At 47.5% G+C, this 22359-nt stretch overlaps 2 protein-coding genes across 5 annotated transcripts in view; both read right to left on the reverse strand.

Annotated features, from left to right (window-relative positions):
• Nucleotides 1-17: 17 nt before the first annotated feature.
• On the reverse strand, nt 18-13916 carry NXF1 (nuclear RNA export factor 1). 3 transcript variants are annotated; one of them, XM_082478024.1, is made up of 21 exons: nt 13648-13916; nt 8327-8510; nt 7948-8107; nt 7055-7138; nt 6838-6942; nt 6634-6714; nt 6451-6520; nt 6229-6317; nt 5989-6096; nt 5696-5805; nt 3829-3865; nt 3293-3361; nt 3142-3197; nt 2903-3010; nt 2728-2786; nt 2505-2620; nt 2339-2381; nt 1664-1736; nt 1004-1186; nt 456-516; nt 18-340 (listed from the first exon to the last, which is right to left on the reverse strand). In XM_082478024.1, the coding sequence occupies exons 1-21, from the start codon at nt 13772-13774 to the stop codon at nt 302-304; spliced, it is 1962 nt and encodes a 653-aa protein (XP_082334150.1). In that variant the 5' UTR covers nt 13775-13916; the 3' UTR covers nt 18-301. The 3 variants fall into 3 exon arrangements, with proteins under 3 accessions (XP_082334150.1, XP_082334151.1, XP_082334152.1); XM_082478025.1 differs by lacking the exon at nt 13648-13916 and adding an exon at nt 12437-12765; XM_082478026.1 differs by lacking the exons at nt 18-340; nt 456-516; nt 2339-2381 and having other exon boundaries at nt 1038-1186.
• A 95-nt stretch (nt 13917-14011) lies between these two features.
• The window catches only part of STX5 (syntaxin 5), a 28061-nt gene continuing 19713 nt past the window's right edge, over nt 14012-22359 (reverse strand). For both annotated transcript variants that reach the window (XM_082478032.1, XM_082478033.1), the window contains exon 11: nt 14012-14762. In XM_082478032.1, the coding sequence (XP_082334158.1) occupies nt 14603-14762 (160 nt within the window). In that variant the 3' untranslated portion in view covers nt 14012-14602. The remainder of the gene's footprint in view (nt 14763-22359) is intronic.

Genomic DNA, 22359 nt, shown 5'->3' on the forward strand with positions numbered 1-22359 from the left:
GCACACTCGACACAAAATACAATATCACTCTTTATCTTAAAAAGTAGGGAGGATCCTGGGGTTAAGTACACAAAGCACCTAAGTCCTTCGGGTAGTTTAGTGTCAGTTCTACAAAGTAAGCTTTGGCTTCCTGGCACCAGGGAGGCTCAATCTTCCCGAAGTCTTCCAGAAGGCAGGTGAGGAGAGGGATCCAGCAGCACCCCCTCCTCGGTCACAGTCACAGGGTGGCCTTGGGGCCGGAGAGGAGACATCACTACATCCAAGGGTTATTTACAGGGATCTTCTGGGGCATGACTATGGGTCACTTTATGAACGCCACTTCTGGGATCTCGCCTTTGGCCTTAGAAAAAAATAAAAGGTCAGTAGAGCCAGGTGGCCCATGCCCGTGTCCCAAGCCTACTTGACCCTCTTGAAGGCCTGGAAATCTCTTTTCGCCACTTATTCCCAAATCTTACCTTGAGATGAGTAAAGGCCTGGGCAGATCTGGTGTAGTCCCAGTTGTTGTCCTGAAGGCACCTGGAGTAGGGCAGGAACAGGCACCCCATGAGAAGCAAAACGCAGTCACCCTGATCACTAAATGCCACTTCAACATCCACTCTATGGAAACACTCACCAACAGTTACATACATTCTTGCACTCTTTATACAAAGGAAAAATTAGTAAAAATCCATCTATCAATGGTCTTTTGAATACAAAGAAATATTAAATAGCTATCTATTTCTATTAAATAGCTAACAGAAATGAGACTAAGGTGAGTTTTATACTAATAGGGAAAGATGTTCATGGGATAAGTAAAGTAAGTTGCAGAACAGTATAAAAGAGGGACTTCATTTTGACTTTAAATGTTATGTTAATGTATGCATAGAGAAAATGTTTTTATGGACCATTTTTTTTTTTTAAGTAATAAAAAAAGTTCTGGTTTAAAAATTTTAGGGGCACTCATTATTCACCACCAGCCCTACCTGTTTACCCTTATTCCTTCCTACACATGCCCAGTACTCACTTCTGGGACCACTCAAGGTTCATGCCAGACTGGGTGGAGAATGCCTGCAGCATCTCCTGCTGCTCCGGGGAGAGGGTGGGCACTGGGCTGGAAGACGGCGTGGGTGCAGGCATGGCAAAGGCCCTCCGGGTCTCATCGGGGCCGGCATTCCGCACAAACAGCTCATCGTTCACGATGCACAACCTTGGAGACAAAAAGCACCTGAGACGGCTGGACAGACAGACAGGTGACCTCATCCTCCCAACATCATTCCTATTCTCACTTGATACTCAGATCCTTTCAATACCCACGAGGTCCCTTTATCATTTCCTCCCTTTCCCATGGACTCCATGTATGGGATTATCTACCAAACACACGAGAATTATACATTCTCCCCCAACCCTCATTTATCTTCACAACAGACTTAGGAAGTGAATATTGTTAAACCACTTTTCAAATGAGGAAACTTGCCCTTAGCTAGAAGTGGTGGAGTCAGGATGAAAACCCCAGACAGCTGGACTCCAGAGCCAAGCTCGTCACCACTATGTGACCCTCCTCTGATCCCCCCCTGCCTTTCTGAATGTCTGAATATACCCAGAGGACCGACTCTACCCTCCCCAGTTTTCACAGTGGTGGCCATGGATTGGGACTGGGACCCCATACGGTAAGTCACACACTCACCCTGAATTGCTGGCAGGAACAGCGACGAACGTCCGGGTAAAGGCTCGCAAAGAGTCCCGAGATTTTCCATCCACTGCAATGATACCAATGGTGACCACCTGTCAGAGTCACTCATGTTTTATGTTTTCAAACAGCTTCTCAAAAATCATGGTCTTATTTGATACAACGAACCCTAAGTGGGCCAGACAGGGATGATTATGCGCGCACAGGGCAGCGCAGCGGGGAGGCGTATCAGAGGGCAGGGAGGACACGAGTAATGACAACGCTGTCCTCCCACTAGTGGAGAGCGCGCGCCAGGCGCCGTGTCAAGCGTTTCACACATCACTTCATTTACTCCCCACAACACTGTGAGATGGCTACTACTAACCCCCTTCCTTTCACAAATAAAGACTCAGGCTCAGAGGTAATGTAAATTGCCCACAGACACAGAGGACCAAAGTTGGGATGGAAGCTCAGACCTGCCTGACTCCAAAGTCTGTGTCCTTCTAATCCTCAGGCTTTTCCCATATCCCAGACAGGAAAAGACAGGTGGAGAGGGTAGGCTTGGGGGGCAGAATGAGAGAAGGAGGTCAGGGAAGAAGAGAGAAGAGAAGGCAGCTGGGAAGCTAAGAGTGCCGAGAACGACTGGCTGGGAAAGGGGCCACTCTGCAAACTCGGGGCCCCAAAGATCCCCACCTTCTTTGAAGACTCCATTGACAGAAAAACACAGCAGCGTGCTCTGAAAGAGAAGAAGCAGCATCAGGTACCCCGTCGGCTCCCAGCCAGAGCCTGCGTCCTCCCTGCCTCTTCACTGCCCCCTCCCCAATTCCACGCTTCTGCCAAGGAAGACACAGGTGCTTACTGTCTGGGCGCTTATGTCTACCACGAAGGAATTGACGTCATGCTGAGTTTTGGGCAGCTCATTGAGGAAGGCCACGACGTTGAGACGTGTGTGCTTCAGCAGCCGGAACCGCAGGGCTGTGGGAGGAGGCGCAGCCAAGGTGAGCAGCTGCCACACTCTGAGCCCAGACTGATTCCTCCCCATCCCCTTCTCCCAACCTGTTCTGCTCACGTCACACACTTACTAGGGTCTTTAAGCTTCTTCACATTCCTACTATCCTTGAAGTACTCAGCTAAGTTGCTTCTGGGGGGAACAAGAGAAAAAGGAGGCAGTGGTCAGAGCGGTGTGGTTGCTGCACGTGCTGGCCTGTATCTGCTGAGCAACTCTGGTCCTGGGAAGGTTCTGGAGGTGACACTCACCGGGCAGGGTTCTGGGGGGTGAAAGGAATACTCAGGGAGCAGCAGGCCCCATCGTGGTAGGCATCCAGGAGCCGCTGCCGGTCCCCGGAGTCATATATCGCATAGTACCTACGAGGAAAACAAAAGGGAAAGTCTGAGCTCCACAGTCTGGAGCCACACAGGGACCGACAGCTCCCGAGAGTGAGCTGTGCTGGGGCTAGCCCACCTCTCCCCAGCCTGAGGGGACCTGAGACACTTACTGCTGCAAGAAGTGCAGGACCAGATTCTTCAGGGTCTCTGTTCCAAAGTAGCTTCCCTGGAATCAAAGAGATATTAGGACCACGTAACCAGGACTCTCCTCCCAACGTGAGCGCTAACCCTGTGCCCCCAGCCGCGCCCCCCTCCACTCACCTTGCAGGGCGGTAACACTGTAGGGGCTTCAACGTCAAAGGCAATCGGTGGGGGTAACTCATGGCCGTCCTGCAGAAAGGAAGTGACAGCCGACGATATAAACCAGACAGAAAAGGCTGGATGAGCACTCAGATGGGAGAACTAAGAGCGAGGGATCACAGGTCAAGTGTAAAAGAGAAATGGCAAGGGTTCATGAATCCTGATAGATGCAACTTTTGTCTACAGGTGTTTTTCTGGGAAGAATGATTATATTTTCAGCGACTGTGAAGCTGGGGAGATCCCAGCTGGGAGAAGGATGTCAGATCTCATTGTTCTACCAGCCCTTCAACCCTCCCTCAAAGGTCCTCAATAAAATGGCTTGATTCCCCCTACCCCGCCACCAGGGAAAAAAAAAAAAAAAAGGATTAGAGACTTTGTCAGATTCTCAAAGGGCTCTATGTCCCCAGATTAGTGATCATACAAACATGTTAGGCAAGACTTTGAGGGTGCGAGATGCTATGCTCCTCAGAAGAGAATGAAAAAAGTTAGGTACTCACCAGGCGTAATAATTTGGGAAATCGCTCTCGAACGGCGCTGTCAAGAACGGGACAGAAGTGAGTGATGTTTCAGAGCCACCGTGCCTCCTGGGCTGCTCTAGGGGCAAATACACCAATGCCCGAGGGACAGCCCATCCCATCCTCCTTGCCCTCACTCTTTCCTGGCCTCTGAGCTCCAGGAAAAACGGCCCCAACTCCCCACCTCTGCTGGGGCACCCAGAAATGACTGCCTCGGAGGACGACCCTCTCCTCTCTGCCTGCCTCTGAGTGCGCCACTGAGCAGCACTCCCAGCCCAGGCTTTAAGCCAGGACCTCCTTTCCCTCCCTGTCCCCCTTACCTTCCACCTACTCACCTGTGCAGCCCCCAGGAGGAGGGAATGGGGTGGGAGCCCAGGGGCTCCGCTGCCTCAACAGGTATCCATCACTTCTGCCAGGTCTGGCCGTGGCCAAGACCAGAACACACCACAGAAATGGCACAGGATGTTGGGGCAGGGAGATGAGCAAGGCAGGGTTCAGGAGGAGATGAGGCCAAGGAAGAAGAGAGGGGACGAAAAGGAGAAGAGAGAGAAAAGGTAGGAGAGGAAGGAGCAAAGGAGAGCTGGGGGAGATACTGGCGAGGAGAGAGAAAAAGGAAAGAGAAAGCAAAGAAGAAGCGAAAGCACTACACGGCAAGAGTCATTTAGAAAGAAGAGGGAGAACAAAGGGAAGAAGGCACCTGACACAGCCCTTTCTTTCAGCTCCCTCTTCCCTGTGATCCAAGGAGGAAATGGGAAACAAATCCTTGCTGTGGCGAGAGGGCAGCTGCTATTGGCCAGGTCTCTGTCTGCCACCTGGGTTCCGATCTGAGCTGGGCGTGGGAAGCGAAGCAGCCATGGGGGCAGGAGACCTCCCTCAGAAGGGGTGAGGGTTCAGGCCCCTGCAAAGTTGGGGGGGGTGAGGGTCTGTGCCCCACCTCTGTTGGCCCCCAAGTTCTCTCCTGATGGCCCCTCTGCGACTGTGCCTGTCTTAGGTTGTTCCTTCCCTGAGGAATCTTACCCGTCTCTGGCTAACCAGCCATCCTCCGGGGCCAAGCAGGGTGATGTGAGGTGTGCGAGTGAGCGAGGGGCAGCGCCCCCAGAGAGGGTCAGTTCTCTGTCTCCTTGGTAGCCTATGCCCCCGTGGCCTCCACGCCCAGCACCTGCCTTGGGATTCCCTCGCCAACTGGCGGGGCCCCGGCTCTGGTCACATGTCTTAGGGAACCCAGGTTTCTCCTCCAGGGAAGGCCCAGCTTACAGCACTGGGCAAGAGAGACCGATTGCATGGCACCAGCCACCAGGAGGCCTCAACCTCAGCGTGGGCAGGAAAGCCCAGGCAATAGCCTTGGGCAAGGAGATTGTGAGAAGAGAGCCCCTCTTGGCAAAAGGGCAAGAGGGGCCGTTGCAGGACAGAGGAAGGAAGAACTTCCATCAGCAGGAAGTCCCAGGGAGGGAGGGCTTTCTCTGCCCAGGGATACCAGGCTCTTGGCTCAAAGCAACTCCATGTATGGGGCATGATATACAAGATGACCCCTAGTCATGGTAAAAAAGGGACATGCTCTTCTTGAAACAAAAGGGTAGGGGGAGTGTAGAAAAGGCTGTGTTCAGGAAGGGAGGAGAAAGGCCACAGAACCAGCAAACAGGCAGACAGGTGAGAAGAAAGGAAAGGAGGCCTGGGGCAAAGCTGGGTGTCACAGACAGACAAAAGGGAGGAGCACATGATCCTCCCCAAGGACAGGTGGTTCCAGCTCAGGGCTGCACATCTCCTGCAGACGGGCACTGGTCAGGGTGCATCAGCTCAGCCTCCCAGGGGGTGAAGGTCCCCAGGAGGGGAGACAGAGGTTAACACTGACCTGATGTAGGTGGACTGGTCTCGAAAGGTATCACACAGGGTGTTTTCTTCAAGCCACAGCTCTTCTAGCTTCAGCCCTTTTATCTTGTCCAACTCCCGCTCAGACTTCAGCTGCAAAGGATGGGGAGAAAAGGCGGGAAAGACATGCTGGTAAAGGGAGCCAACTAGATTCCTCCCACCCCCAAGCCCCACCTCACCCCTTAAATGCCCTCCCTCACCTCTTGCTGCCACCAGCCAAGCTCTCTCCACCCTCTGCCCACCCCGTCCAAAACACAAACAGGCTCTCAATCTCACCTCATTTCCAGAAAGATTGAGGATCTTTAGATTGGGTGCTTTCTGCACAATGCTGGACAAGTCATCCAGCCTGTACAGCTTGTTATTGCTCAAGTTTAAGGACAACAGCTGTGGGGAGAGAAGAATTTAGAGGGAGCACCAGCAGCAAGGGAATTTGAAACAAACCTGCCTCCCAACCCCGTCCTATCTATCTGTCTATCCCACCCTGCTTCCTCTCACCTAGTGGGACAAAGGCCTCACCTCAGGGATGTTCTCTTCAATGATTCGCAGGGTGGCTGCCATACAGCTTCTACGATTCAGGACAACATCAATGTTCTGAGCCACCAAATCTTCAGGAAGGAAAGGGAAGTCTGAGAGGGCTTGCCCAGGCCAGCGTTCCCACCAAACCAGCCTCAAACGTTCGCTGCCTGACAGATCGCCCTCTGCCTCCACCAATCTAAGAATTACTGCTATCAACTGTACCTGGGTCTGAACGGAGGCCCTTGAGGTCAAGTGCTTGTTGGGAGCCATCGTATCGTTTGCTCATGATCAGCTACAGAGGAAGACAAAGGATTCAGCGGTCACTGGAGTTGCGTGTGGGCGTGGGGGGAGGGTGAGAACTGGCAGGACGCGGGTGGAAGCACCCATCCCTTGAGGCTGCTTCACCTTTAGCTGCTCTACTTGTTCTGGCTTCAGTTCATTCTGCACAGTATGGGGTGGAGGAGAGGAGTTGATGATGATAGATATCTGCAGGGGAGACACGCATGGGCACGGTGAACTCCAGGGAGGCCTAAGCCCCAGGACCAAGACCCAGTCCATGCCCTGAGCACCAATCCCCACCCCCAACCAAGCCAGGCCCTTCACACACACCCTGCGGTTCTCCCGATCCAAAATCTTATAGTTGACAGCCTTCAATGCAGAGGCAGTACTGGCATCCTCAACAAAAAACTGGGCCCGTGTGTTTTCATAGTGAAACTGCAAGAAGAGAAAACAACAGCATTGGACTTGGGAGCCCAGAGCACCCCCGTGCAGCTGGTACCTCCACCCGCTCCTTGGTCCCCAGCCACACACTTGGGCCTTCTCTTACCTCAATGGGAGTGAAAGGGACACTGCACTTGCTCTGAATCATGCTCAGGAGCCATGACTTGTCGTATTTCCTGCCATAAGGAATCTAGATGAGAGAAAGAGAAGAGAAGGGAACAGCACATAACTAATACTGAACAGCAGACCCACTCTAGTTCTCCTTTCGTATCATCTGCCAAGCTCTAAAAGACTTTCTGAAGAAACGGTCAATTAAAGGTTTTCTGGAGGGACTTCTCTGGTGGTCCAGTGGTTAAGACTCCTCGCTCCCAATGCTGGGGGCCCAGGTTCGATCTCTGGTCAGGGAACTAGATCCCGCATGCCACATCTAAGACCCGGTGCAACCAAATAAATATTAAAAAAAAAAGCTTTCTGGGAATTCCGTGGTGGTCTGGGTTCAATCCCTGGTGGGGGAACTAAGAAGATCCCACAAGCTGCGCGGTGTGGCCAAAAAAAAAGGTTTTCTACTCAAGCCAAACACGAACTCCTTAACCTCCTTTCTGTCCATTTATACTTACTATTCCTCAAAAGATTCAAATTGTTTGATTCTAAAAGTTCCAAGACATCATTTATAACCTGCCTGCCCCTGAGAGAACTCAAGGGACCCCCAGCTCCACACTCGGCTTGAGTCAGATGGCGACATGTGGAGAGGTCACTCCACCTCCCAACCACAGTTACCACACTTCCCTTTAGATGGCCTCCCCACCCTACCTGTCCCCTTCTCCTTTTCTGAACCTGCTCTTAGGTGTCCTAAGATATTGATTCTTAGAAGAAAGAATGGTTACCTGATTGCGTAGTTAACAGCTGAGAACACTGATTTTTTAATGTGAAAAGTAAACACCTTAACTCTGAGCCCAGCCCCCTAGCTTCCCTGCACCATGTACTTTCCAAGATACTCACTGTAATCTTAAACCAGTTCTTTGAGGTCCCATCCTGGCTGGTGCCAGCCCCTCCCCTCTCTGGAGCAGCTCGATCTCTCCGCAGAGGCACAGTAACATGAATTCGAGACCGCTCATGCCAACTCTCACCCCGACGGTTGGGTCGTGCAGCATAGGGGTTGCTGTGGGGAGGGAGAGAATAAAACACTCACAAAGGTTAGGAATGTCTTCTCAAAGACCTTCCTGCACTGTTACCAGGACCACAACTAAGACTGCTCAACCATTAAGCGGGTCCTGGCATTTCTCTCTCTTCCAGGTGGGAAGAGAAATGACATGGACAGTAAGAGGGCTACATAAGTGAGGGGGCCGATAAATTCAAACCAGATCAATTGGTTACTTACTATCGTACTCGGGGAACATCCTGGGCATCACTCATCGCCACATCTCTGTCATCTTCCTCCAGGCGGGAACACCGAACGACAGGACCTCCTCTTCCAGACCTCCGGTTCCCCTCACCATACTTCCACCGGAAAGGGCCCCGGCCTTTCTTTCTTCTTTGAGGGAAACTAACTCGATCATCGTGCTCTGGGGTTGGGAACAGAACATAAATGAGAAAACACATCACTGGTTCAGCTACCTAGCTTGGCAACCACAGCATCCGGCACGCCACACTATCAGATGAGCTACACAATCACTACAGAGACCACCTCCGTGCAAACTCTTCTGCCTGTCCAGGGAAGGAACCCTCTACGTGGGATGGCAGCATCAGGGGAAAATGACTGGAAAACTGTGTAAAGTCTTTAGAAAAATGAAGCAGAAACTGGAACTACAGAAAGGAGAAGCAGAATGTGGAAGTGCGAGTGTCCCAAGTTTAACTGGATACAACTCAGAGCCCCTGAAAGTCACCTGAAGTCTGCTTTTCTCAGCCTCCCAAATCTACTTAATCCCACTCAAAATTTTTTATTTATTTATTTATTTATTTTTGGTTGTGTTGGGTCTTCGTTTCTGTGCGAGGGCTTTCTCCAGTTGCGGCGAGTCGGGGCCACTCTTCATCGCGGTGCACAGGCCTCTCACTATTGCAGCCTCTCTTGTTGCGGAGCACATGCTCCAGATGCGCAGGCTCAGTAGTTGTGGCTCACGGGCCTAACTGCTCCGTGGCATGTGGGATCCTCCCAGACCAGGGCTCGAACCCGTGTCCCCTGCATTAGCAGGCAGATTCTCAACCACTGCGCCACCAGGGAAGCCCCCCAAATTTTTTTAACTTCTAATTTTATATTGGAGTATAGTTGATTAACAATGTTGTGTTAGTTTCAGGTGTACAACAAAGTAATTCAGTTATACATATAAATGTTATCTACTCCTTTTCAAATTCTTTTCCCAATTAGGTTGTTAGAAAATACTGAGCAGAGTTCCCTGTGCTATACAGTAGGTCCTTGTTGGTTATCCATTTTTTTTTTTTTTTAAATGAAGCTGCTATAAACATCCGTGTGCATGTCCCTGCTTTTTTTTTTTTTAATTAATTAATTTATTTATTTTTGGCTGTGTTGGGTCTTCGTTTCTGTGCGAGGGCTTTCTCTAGTTGCGGCAAGCGGGGGCCACTCCTCATCATGGTGCGCGGGCCTCTCACTGTCGCGGCCTCTCATTGCGGAGCACAGGCTCCAGACGCGCAGGCTCAGTAGCTGTGGCTCACGGGCCCAGTTGCTCCGCGGCATGTGGGATCTTCCCAGACCAGGGCTCGAACCCGTGTCCCCTGCATTGGCAGGCAGACTCTTACCACTGCGCCACCAGGGAAGCCCTGGTTATCCATTTTAAATAGAGCAGTGTGTACACATCAATCCCAAACTCCCTAACTATCCCTGCCCCCCACCCTTCCCCCCTAGTAACCATAAGTTCATTCCCTAAGTCTACCCTCACTGAAAATTTGATCAGTGACCTCTCACATCTTGGAAAGCCAATCACAATAATTACATCAGCACTCAGTAAACAATACTTCTTTTGCCTATATAGCACAGACATCAGTTACAAATATGACCAATTTAAGGGCTTCTTTTAAGTCTTGTTCTCTCTTCAAAAAACTAAAAATAGAGCTACCATATGATCCAGCAATTCCACTCCTGGTTATACATCTGGAAAAAACAAAAAATACTAACTCAAAAAGATACATGCATAAATTAGGAGGTTGGGATTAACATATACACACTACTATATATAAAACAGATAATCAACAAGAACCTACCATATAGCACAGGAAGCTCTACTCAAAACTCTGTAATAACCTATATGGGAAAAGAATCTGAAACATAGATATATGTATAACTAAATCACTTTGCTGTACACCTGAAACTAACACAACATTGTAAATCAACTATATGCTAATGTAAAATAAAAATTAAAAAAAAAGGAAAACATCAAAACTAAGAAAAAGGGAAGAATACATATAAGCTTCACTTGTTTTTTTTTAATCTTTTAATTTTTATTGGAGTTTAATTGCTTTACAATGCTGTGTTAGTTTCTACTGTACAGCAAAGTGAATCAGCTATATGTATACATATATCCCCTCTTTTTTGGATTTCCTTCCCATTTAGGTAACCACAGAGCACTGAGTAGAGTTCCCTGTGTTATATACCATATGAGCTTCACTTGTGTTCAGGGGGGAAAAATAAAGATACATGCGTCCCAATGTTCATAGCAGCACTATTTACAGTGGCCAAGATATGGAAGCAACCCAAGTGTCCATCAAGAGACTAATGGATAAAGTAGATGTGGTATATATATACACAACGGAATACTACTCAGTCATAAAAAAGAATGAAATCTTGCCACTGCAACACCATGAATGGACTTGGAGGGTATTATGCTTAGTGAAATAAGTCAGACAGAAAAAGACAATTATTGTATGATAGCACCTACATGTGGAATCTAAAAAATAAAACAAATATATTCAGCAAAACAGAAACAGTCTCACAGATACGGATAACAAACTAGTGGTTACCACTGGGGAGATGGAAGTGGGGAGGGGCAAGATAAGGTTATGGGATTAAGAGATACAAACTACTAAATATACAATGGATAAGCAACAAGGATATATTGTACAGCATGGGCAGTGACAGCCATTACTTTGTAATAACTTTTAATGGAATCAAATTTATCAAATACTGAATCACTATGTCATACACCTGAAACTAACATAATATTGTAAATCAACCTTACTAAAAAAACTAAATAAATAAAATTCTTGTTCTTAAACTGCCACTCTGAAGTGAATGTGGAAGTGTGAGTGACCCAAGTGTAACTGGACACAACTCAGACTCCCTGAAAGTCACCTGAGATCAGCTGTCAGCCCACCCAAATCTACTTAATCCCAAGGTGACCTCTCTCACATCTCGGAAAACCAATCACAATGATTACATTAGCTTCCAGTAAACAATACCTCTATTGCCTATACAGTACAAACATCAGTTACAAATATGATCAATTTAAGAGCTTCTTTTGAACGTTTTATTCTCAAACTGCCACTCTGAAGTTTAGGGCGTGAGCTCTTTGTTTCCTTGGTCAGAAATGCCTCTTAACTCAGGAGACAACTCCTAAATTCAGGTTCTAGTTGCAGCTAGGGTGCTTCACCAAGGGTCCTCAAATGTTCTCCAGGAATATGATTCTCTGAATCCTGGTGGGTAGGAATGGCTTCTTAAAAAAGACGCATGATTCCCCAAAAAGGTCTGTCTAATGAGTAGTACTCTGCAAACAATGAACCTCAAGAAATGACCCTAAGGAAAAAATAATAAATGATAGAAAGCGCAGCTAACGTTCATTGAGGGCCTTCTCCAATGCCAGGCACTATGCTCCAGGCACTTGACACGAACAATCTCGTTTTAACGCACACACGGAGACAAACTCAGGAGGTAGGTACTGTTTCTATCCTCATTAAAGGGGTGGAAAATCAGGCCTAAGTGTTCAACTCACTCAAGATTGGCAAGGCCAACTCAGGATTGAAACCTCGGCTGTCGTGTGCTCTTAACCACTACTCTGGACTAAAACCCAATGTAGTGTTCGGACTAGAACATCGAGTTAGTGTGTAGGTCTAAAATATTAAGCCAAAGCCGCAGCGGGGTTGGGGGGAGGGGGCAAGACCGACTGGACGCGCGGTAGAAAATAGGGCACTGGCAGCCCAAGAGCAGGGCACCGACTCACATTAAAGAGTCTGGTAGCCAAACTGAACTGACAGGTATCAACCACCCACAAAGTTCAAAGCAATCTCGTCACCCCGCTGCCGAGCCACCGACTTCGAGCCGCAGGTGCTCGCAACGCCAGGATTCCGGAGTTAACAAGCCGGGCACCCACCCTCAAGTTCAGCCAGGCCCCCGGGCTGCCTCACCCCGGGCCCGCGCCGCGCAGTGCCGCTCACCGCGGACGCCGGGCCCCTCGCGGCCTCACGCCCCGGCGCTGCGGCCTAGGCCGGCGCTGCCCAGCTGAGCCCAGATCGTCCCCTCCCCAACCCAAGCGCCGGCACTGACCATTGTACGACTTCCCCTCGTCCGCCATGGCACACCAAGAAAGGGAGGGCTCTGTCGCGGGCCGCGACACAGCTTAACGTCCGAACGCCCAGGCGTTCCAGGCCGAAGTGCTCCTACGCCGGGTGCCACTGCATTTATGCGGCGAGAGCGTCACACGCCGCCGACGTCCTACAATAATAGGCGGAGCCGCTGGGAGATGCGTGTGCGCATCCGACGAGCCGACGCGCCGAGGGCGGGACTTAGCGCTGCACGCCCCGCCCAGCACCGGAGCTCTCGAAGCCCAGAGTTACCACGAGTTCGCCCCGCCCCCTACTTTCATCCGTCCGCCGCTAGACCACAAAGGTAGGCTCTCAAGCAGAGAGCTGGGCGCTACAGCCCAGGATTCCAAGAGGAACAGGGAAGAGGAGCCACAAGAAGGGCTGCGGAGGAATGGGAGACCAGGGCCTTGGAGAGGGAGTGACCGCTCCTAGACCCCTACGGGGATCCAGCCAGGGCTTAAGTGTCAGCTCAGGCCAGCCCTTTGCCATCTGCATATCTATGCCTCGCTTTCCTCGCCTATAAAAAGAAATAGAAAACTAGAAGGTAAGCTCCAAGAGAACAGGGACTTGACTAATTCATGGCTTTTTTTCTCCAGCACCTGGCTCAGTACCATACCTAGCACGTAGCGAGAACTCAACAAATATTTATGAAATAAGCTTCCTATCTATGCGTTCCCCCAAGAAGAGTTGCAGAGTCAAATGAGAAAAACTGCATTTGTCAGGCTTTGGTTGTCTTCACAGACCGCCCCACCCACCACCGATGTGCTGTGCTAAACCCACATCGTGGGTCAACTGGGCAGTGAAGATGCAACCAAGACCACCCCCTGAACACAGGCCAAGGGGAGAGGAAATATTAAAACACCAGGCCTAGCAAAGACCTGGGCTGTCCTAGACAAATCCCCCCCAAAGTGCTATGGCCAGCCCGGTGTATGGTGATTGTCCTCGCTATAGCTTGAGCTTCCTTTGGGTGTGTGAAATGGGGGAAATCCAGTGACCTCGGCATGATGTGGTCGTGGGTCCTGCTCAGGACTGACAAGCATATTGACCTCCCTGGAGGGCAGGTGTTCCAGGCAGGTCTCTACTTCATTCTCCTGTGACTGGCTTGGATTTGGTGAGGGGCTTCGAGGGGACCACGAGCCTCAGCTGAAGCTGCGAACAAACACTTCTCTTCACCTTTCACTCCTGGCAGCAGGCATAACTCCTGCTTCATCCAGCCCAAGGAAAACGTGGGGCCAGCTGGTTGGAGGATGCAGATGAAACAGGTCCAAGTACTTCTGGAGATGGTCCTGGAAGTTGCCATCGATCAGAGACCCACTCTGGGATCCTGCTCCCCCCTTTGAAGGGAAGTTTCCATGCTAATTAAGTGCTGCTGCACTTGGTTATCCCCTGCTGGAGACAGCTGTGTGCATGGAGCCCAAAGCCTGGCCCCTTGGGGCCATCAGCCCAACCCTTTCAGTTATAACATTGGGCAGTGGGCTCACTCCACTTGCTGCCTGGGCCTTTTGACGCTCCCACCCAAAAATGACGACATGGCTAGTGAGGCTGACAGTCTTGTTGTAATTGGGAGAAAACAGGCTGCAGCACATTTGGCAGATTGAGAGTCACCTGCAGCCAAAGTTGGGGTTATGCAGGCAGCCGAGGGGCTCAGGGCCCCCTGCCTCACATGGTGAAGAGAGGAAGAAGAGGTCAAATTCTAACCCAGATGGGAAAGTTGGTCCCTGGACCAGTTTCACTTCCTCTCCTCACTCTCAGGAAGGTGGGGGAGGACATCACCTCCCCTTGCTGCCAAAGTTTCTTTTGCGACAGGCTGGGGAGGGTTTATAAAAATCTCCTAGTGGAGACAACCTGCGCGTTGAGCCCCCTAGTTGGCCTCTGCTCCCTTCCAGCCACTTCACAGCAGAGTCCAAATCCAGAACCGTGTGTGTTTCATGGGCTGGAGGGTGGTGAGGGGAGGACGGGGTGGCCAGAGGCAAGGAGTGGGGGATTGGGGGCAGTGGCCATTCTTAGCAGTTCGAAGGAAACAGGGCCTTTCTCCCAAGCACCCTGCATAGGCTCAGTGGCAGCTCTGGCCACCTGCCCTCCCTGGAGGGTTCCAAACCCCCATGGAGTGCCTCAGAGTGGAGAGGGTTCAGGCAAGGAAGACCACAAAGATGATGAAGAAGACAATGAGGATGAGGAAGATTTTGACCATAAGCCACCGGTTGGAGGTGACCGACTGGAAGTACTTGAGGATCTCTGAGTGGGCGGCCTCAACATCCAGCTGGGCTCCCAGCACGTTCTCGTCGATCCTGGGGATAGGGCCAGGAGGAGGGGAAAGAGAATGACACTGGATTAAAAAGAATGCTGTTGAAGTGTATTTTCTGCATGTATATATATTTGTATTGATATATAGAAAAAGCTCTGGAAGGGTAATATAAACAAGTCTTGGCTGTGGTTTGAAAATCAACTCTGCAACTTATTAGCTTATGACCCTAAGCCAGTCATTTAACCTCAAGTCTCATTTTCCTCAACTGCAAAGGAAGGAAAAATGAGGATAACACAAATCGTAAGTTTGTTGTCAGTCTTAAATGAGTTATATAAAGTGCCCAATCCATACTAAGAGGATCCAAAATGTTAGTTATATTTTTTTGCTCATTGGTATTTATTGATTTTTGTCTAATAAACAGTATTGCATTTGTAAAAAGGGGGATAAGTTCACAGACCATTATGGTAAGGAAACCCTGGTTCTGAGTGAGAAAGGAAGAAAAAGTTGATGATATGGACAGGAAGTCAAGGGATAAGAAAAGCCCTATATTAGGAGAACATGTCTCTCAGGATATAGAGAAGTTCTCAGAACAATGGCAATCTCTTGAGACACTGCTGAGGAAAATCAAACATATCCCAGCTAATCTGAATATGCAGTCCTAAAAACCAAATATAAACCCTGGTCTTTGCAGGGAGTCGCTGGGAGCAGGCACCTGTGGGAGCTGTGAGGTCAGAGAAGTTGGTGGAGCCTGGTAATCAAGTAGGTAAGTGAGAGGAAAGGCTGGGCCAGTGGCTGCAAGCCCAAGGTCCTGGTAAGGTGGTCAGGAGGATGGTGAGCTAATCTCTGTCCAAATACAGGAGCCTGGATTGTACATGACTCCCTGTTTATGTCAGGGAGGCTAATTGAAGTATCAGGTTTCCTAGCTTTTGGCTATAATTACATTTCTCAGTGTGGGTGCGTTTGTCATCTCATACCCAATTAAGCTCATGCATATTGGCAATTATAATGGCTTTGCTTAACAAAAATGGGAAAACAATGAATGCAATCTGGCATATAAAAGATTTTAAATGGGAGTCTGTGAATGAAATCTAATACAAGGAAAGAAATTACTATTATTCTATAGTAATTTTAAGACAGAAAACTTCTTTAAGGAAGAATGTCAGCTAATAAATGTAGAAGGAATGAGCAAATTAGAAAATTACCATTTTGCAACACACACTCTCACAAACGAATCAGGCAAGGACCATCAGGGGGCTAAGGAGCTGGAAATTTCACAGGGACTCAAAGCATCACTCCACAGATGACTCAGTCTGATGGTCACCACCTTGAACAAGTGGCCAAACTTGGTATCACCAATAAAAGAGATAACCTCATCAAGTGCCTACTGATATGATCATCTTCGTAGCCGGCCAAATACATGGAACTTAAATTTAATCATAGGGAAAACAGTGGACAAATAAACATGTAGGACCTCGTACAAGAGACACTGGCCTCTTCAAAAAAAAGTAAGTATCACACACACACAAAAAACAAAAGCAGACTAAAGAGACACAACAATCAAATGAAATGTGTGAATGTTGCCTGAATCTTAAATTGAAGGAAAAAAGCTAAAAACTTTTTTTTTAGAACAGTTGGGGAAATTTGAGTATGGACTGAGTACTGGATTGTGTTGGAGAATTGTTCATTTTCTTAGGCTTGATAATGGTATTGTGGCTGCTCAGGAGAATACCTATTTTTGGCAGATGCTTGCTGAAGTATCTGGGGATAAAATGTCATGATGTTTGCACCTACTTTTAAATGATTCAGAAAAAAAAAAAGGTGAGAGGAAGCAAATGTGATAAAATGTCAACAGTTGGTGAATCCAGGTGAAAGGAATATAGGTGTTCCTTATGCTATCCTCCCAACTTTTCTATAGTTTGAAAATTTTTAATTTACAAGTTGGAGGTAAAAGGAAAATGACTGAGTAACACTAGATCAGCAGTTTTTCTACCTTAGAAAATAATAAGAATCACCTGTTGAGCGTCTCAAAAACGCAAATTCTTTTTCTTTTTTTTTTTTTTCTGCCAAGCCAAGTGACTTGTGGGATCTTAATTCCCCGACCAGGGGTCGAACCTGAGCCCACAGCAGTGAAAGCGTGGAGTCCTAACCACGGGACCACGAGGGAATTCCCTGGTGGTCCAGTGGTTTAAGACTCAGCGTTTTCACTGCTGTGAGCCGGGGTTTGATCCCTGGTTGGGGAACTAAGATCCCACATACCACAAGGAGTGGGCAGAAGAAAAAAAAAAGCAAATTCTTAGGTCTCACATTCAGAGATTCTAGGGTGGGGCCCAGAAAACTACATACTGAGAACTTTGGACTAAATCAGTGGTTTCTCAAGAGGGCGCTCAAATCCGGATCCACTGGCATGTGCAGGAAGCAACACAAGAATATCTGAGTCTACTTTAAAAATATCATCCTTCCAAAATTTCAGTTTCTTTTTCATATCATTGCCCACAAATTTTCCCTCCTTTGTTATTTCCCTTTTATGTTTCAATCTACTGCCAGACTGCTTCTGAGTCACTCAACTGAAATTGCTGGCACTGATCCAATTAATCCAAGCCCCCTGATCCAAGTAATGCTTGAGGACCCTTAATTCACACTTCCTTTCTCAGGGGCACCAAGAAATAACGACCCCTTTCTCCCTAAAATTCTTTCCACCTCAGCTTCACATCTCTTTGCTTTTTTCTCTCATCTCCCTAAAACTTCCTCCTCAGTCTCTTGGACAGATTCTTCCCTTCACCACATATGCCTGGAATCCATGGGGAGCTGTCCTGTCCTTATTCTCACTTTACCCATTGTCCCTGGGTAGTCTCATCTACCTCCATGGTTTCACCAAGAAGCTGCTGACTCCCAAGTCCTTATCTCTAGCTTAGCCCTCTCTTCTAAGCATTTAGACCATGCATCTCATGCCTCTCAGCTGTCCCAGAACAAACCTCATTCTCCTCACCCAGCACCAGTCTGCGGCCTCTTGCGTTCTCTCTCTATCCCCAGATCCAGGAGGACTAGCTCACAGGAGCAACGACAAATGTTTGCTAAACCAATGAACAAATGAGTACTAACACCGAAAAATACTTATGACACTTTTTCAAGGAAGACTAGAATGTAAAGTTGTATACATACTATAACTCTAACTTTTTTTAAAAAATAAAAGGCTTTCAGTTTTGTTTTCCGTTTGTTTGTGGGGTTTTTTTGTTTGTTTTTTGTTTCTTTTTGGCCTCGCTGCGTGGCATGCAGGATTTTAGTTCCCTGTCCAGGGGCGGAACCCATGCCCCCTGCAGTGGAAGTGCAGAGTCCTAACCACTGGACCGCCAGGGAATTCCCTAACTATTTAAAACACACATGCAGGGGCTTCCCTGGTGGCGCAGTGGTTAACAATCCACCTGCCAATGCAGGGGACACGGGTTCAAGCCCTGGTCAGGGAAGATCCCACATGCCACGGAGCAACTAAGCCCATGCACCACAACTGCTGAGCCTGTGCTCTAGAGCCCGTGAGCCACAACTACTGAGCCCATGAGCCACAACTACTGGAGCCTGTGCACCTAGAGCCCATGCTCCGCAGCAAGAGAAGCCACCGCGATGAGAAGCCTGCACACCACAACGAAGAGTAGCCCTGCTCGCCGCAACTAGAGAAAGCCCACACGCAGCAACAAAGACCCAACGCAGCCAAAAAAATAAATAATAATAATAAATAAATTCTTAAAAAAAACACATATGCATTGGGGAAAGAACACAAAGCTTTTATTGATACAAATCTGTTTCTTTGAATCTATAATATTCTAATATTCAAAATACACTGTAGGGCTTCCCTGGTGGCGCAGTGGTTAAGAATCCGCCTGCCAATGCAGGGGACACGGGTTCGAGCCCTGGTCCGGGAAGATCCCACATGCCGCAGAGCAACTAAGCCCATGCACCACAACTACTGAGCCTGTGCTCTAGACCCCATGAGCCACAACCACTGAGCCAGCGTGCCACAGCTACTGAAGCCCATGCACCTACAGACCATGCTCCACAACAAGAGAAGCCACCACGATGAGAAGCCCACGCACCGCAATGAAGAGTAGCCCCCGCTCGCTGCAACTAGAGCGCGCACAGCAACAAAGACCCAATGCAACCAAAAAACAAAAACAAAAACATTGTAGCCTGAGAAGCTCCAGTGTTTATGGCCTAACTCAGCAATTCAACTGAATTCCCTAGGTCTCAGTTGAACCAGATAAGAATCAGTCAATCCTCCTGGTTCTAGGATCAAGACTGCTGTCTTCACAGTGCCGTTAAATTGCCCATTTAAATATGTGAGGCTGCTTAATGCATTGGTGTTGGGAAACCTGCTTTATACAAATGCAGGTGTTCACGCAGTTTCACTTGATCAACAACCAAGAGTACAAGTGCTCTGCTTGCTAGGTGCTGTGGGGAATAAAGAACATCCAGGCCTGGACACTGCCTGAAGGCATCAGAGCAAGTGGGCGGGAATGTGTGAACCTGTGGATGCCTCAAAACTCCCACACCTCCTCTCCTTGATTCTCTCCACTAATGGCCTTTCTTCTTACCGAACTGAGAACATAGAAGTAGTCTGAAGAATTGGGCAAGGTAAAAAAACAGGTTCCTGGCCTCACACTTGGAGATTCTGATTCCACAGATGTGAGTGCAGTGGACTGCCAGGAACCTTCATTTTTTTTTTTTTTCTTCCAGGAGAAAATATATTTTTAAATTAGGTATAGCTGATTTAAGATACTATAGTAATTTCAGGTATAAAACATGGTGATTCAGAATTTTTATAGATTATACTCCATTTAAAGTTATTATAAAATTTTGGCTATATTCCCTGTGCTGTAAAATATTTATATTCTTGTAGCTTATTTATTTTATATACAGTTTTTATCTCTTAAACCCCTCCCCCATCTTGCCCCTCTCCCTTCCCTCTCCCCATCAGTAACCACTAGTTTGTTCTCTATATCTGTGAATTTGTTTCTGTTTTGCTATATTCATTCATTTTTTTCTTTCCATTTTTTTAATTGACGTATTGTTGATTTACAATATTATATGTTTTAGATGTACAACATAGTGATTCACAATTTTTAAAAGTTATACTCCAATTAATTATAAAATATTGTCTATATTGTCTGAACTGTACAATATATCCTTGTAGCCTATTTTATACACAGTAGTCTGTACCTCTTAATCCCCCACCCGCATGTTGCCCCTCCCCCTTCACTCTCCCCACTGGTAACCACTAGTTTGTTCTTTATATCTGAGTCTGTCTCTTTTTTGCCTCTTTCAGTAGTTTGTCTTATTTTTTAGATTCCACATATAAGTGATATCATACACTATTTGTCTTTGACTTATTTCACTAAGCATAATACACTCCAAGCCTATTCACTGTTGCAAGAGTTGCTGCAAATGGCAAGATTTCATTCTTTTTATGGCTGAGCAGTATTCCATTGTATACATACACTACATCTTCTTTATCCATTCACCTGTTGATGGACACCTAGGATGTTTCCATATCTTGGCTATTCTAAATAGTGGTGCTGTGAACACAGGGGTGAATGTATCTTTTCAAATTAGTGTTTTCGTTTTCTTTGGATATATACCCAGGAGTGGAGTGGAACTGCTGGACCATATGGTTGTTCTAATGTTTTTACTTTTTTGAGGAACCTCCATACTGTTTCCCACAGTAGCTGCACCAATTTACATTCCCACCAACAGTGCACAAGGGTTCCCTTTAATCCATATCCTTACCACCATTTGTTATTTGTGGTCTTTTTGATGATAGCCAGTCTGACAGGTGTGAGATGGTATCTTATTGTGGTTTTGACTTGCATGTCTCTAATGATTAACAATGTTGAGCATCTTTTCATGTGCCTGTTGGCCAGCTGTATGTCTTCTTTGGAAAAATGTCTATTCAGGTCTTCTGCCTTTTGTTTTTTTTTTTGGCTGTGCTGTTCGGCTTACAGGATGCCAGTTCCCTGACCAGGGATCAAACCTGTGCCTCCTGAATTGGGAGCACAGAGTCTTAACCACTGGACCTCCAGGGAAGTCCCTCTACTCATTTTTTGATCGGGTTGTTTGATTTTTTGATGTTGAGTTGTATGAGCTGTTTATACATTTTGTAAATTAACCCATCAGTCATATTTGCAAATACCTTCTATTTTGGTAAGCTATCTTTCTGTTTTGTCAGTGGTTTCCTTTGCTGTGCAAAACCTTGATTCGGTCCCAGTTGTTTATTTTTGGTTTTGTTTCCTTTGCTTTAGGAGATGGATGCAAAAAATATTGCTATGATTTATGTCAAAGAGTGTTCTGCCTGTGGAATAAAGATGTAGACATAGAGAATGGACTTGAGGACACGGGGGGGGGAGGGGGAAGCTGGGGCGAAGTGACAGTAGCATCGACGTATATACACTACTGAATGTAAAATAGTTAGCTAGTGGAAAGCAGCTGCATAGCACAGGGAGATCAGCTCAGTGCTTTGTGAAGACCTAGAAGGGTGGGATAGGGAGGGTGGGAGGGAGGCTCAAGAAGGAGGGGATATGGGGACATGTGTATGCATATGGCTGATTCACTCTGTTGTGCGACGGAGACCAACGCAGTTGTGAAGCAGTTATACTCCGATAAACATATATATATATTTTAAAAAGTAAAAAAAAAAAAAGAGTGTTCTGCCTGTGTTTTCTTCTAGGAATTTTATGGTTTCTGGTCTCACATTTTGGGTCTTTAATCCACTTTGAGTTTACTTTTTTTTTTTTTTTTTTTTGATGCACCATGTGGCTTGTGGGATCTTAGTTCCCTGACCCGGGCCCCTGGCAGTGGAAGCGCAGAGTCCTAACCACTGGACCGCCACGGAATTCCCACACTTTGAGTTTACTTTTTTTTTTTTTTAATTATTATTTATTTTTAAATTTATTTTTGGCTGTATTGGGTCTTCATTTCTGTGCGAGGGCTTCCTCTAGCTGTGGCAAGCGGGGGCCACTCTTCATCGCGGTGCGTGGGCCTCTCACTGTCGTGGCCTCTCTTGTTGCGGAGCACAGGCTCCAGACGTGCAGGCTCAGTAGTTGTGGCTCACGGGCCTAGTTGCTCCGCGGCATGTGGGATCTTCCCAGACCAGGGCTCGAACCCGTGTCCCCTGCATTAGCAGGCAGATTCTCAACCACTGTGCCACCAGGGAAGCCCCTGAGTTTACTTTTGTATATGGTGTGAGAAAATGCTCCAATTTCATTCTTTTACATGTAACTGTCTGGTTTTCCCAGCATCACTTACTGAAGAGACCGTCTCTACCCTACTGTATATTGATGCTTCCTGTGTCATAGATTAATTGACCATAAGTACGTGGGTTTATTTCTGGGCTCTCTATTCTGTTTCATTGATGTGTCTGTTTCTGTTTCAGTACCATAGTGTTTTGATTACTGTAGCTTTGGTACAGTCTGAAGACAAGGAGCATGACACCTCAAGCTCTGTTCTTCTTTCTCAAAATTGTTTTGGATATTGCAAGTCTTTTGTGTCTCCACAGAAGACTAAATGCCATTACTTCACAGGTGAATTCTATCAAACATTTAGAGAAGAGCTAACACCCATCCCTCTCAAACTCGTCCAAAAAATTGCAGAGGAAG

Source organism: Balaenoptera physalus, assembly GCF_965194825.1.
Source record: "Balaenoptera physalus genome assembly, chromosome: 10".
In the NCBI taxonomy this organism is placed as follows: domain Eukaryota; kingdom Metazoa; phylum Chordata; class Mammalia; order Artiodactyla; family Balaenopteridae; genus Balaenoptera; species Balaenoptera physalus.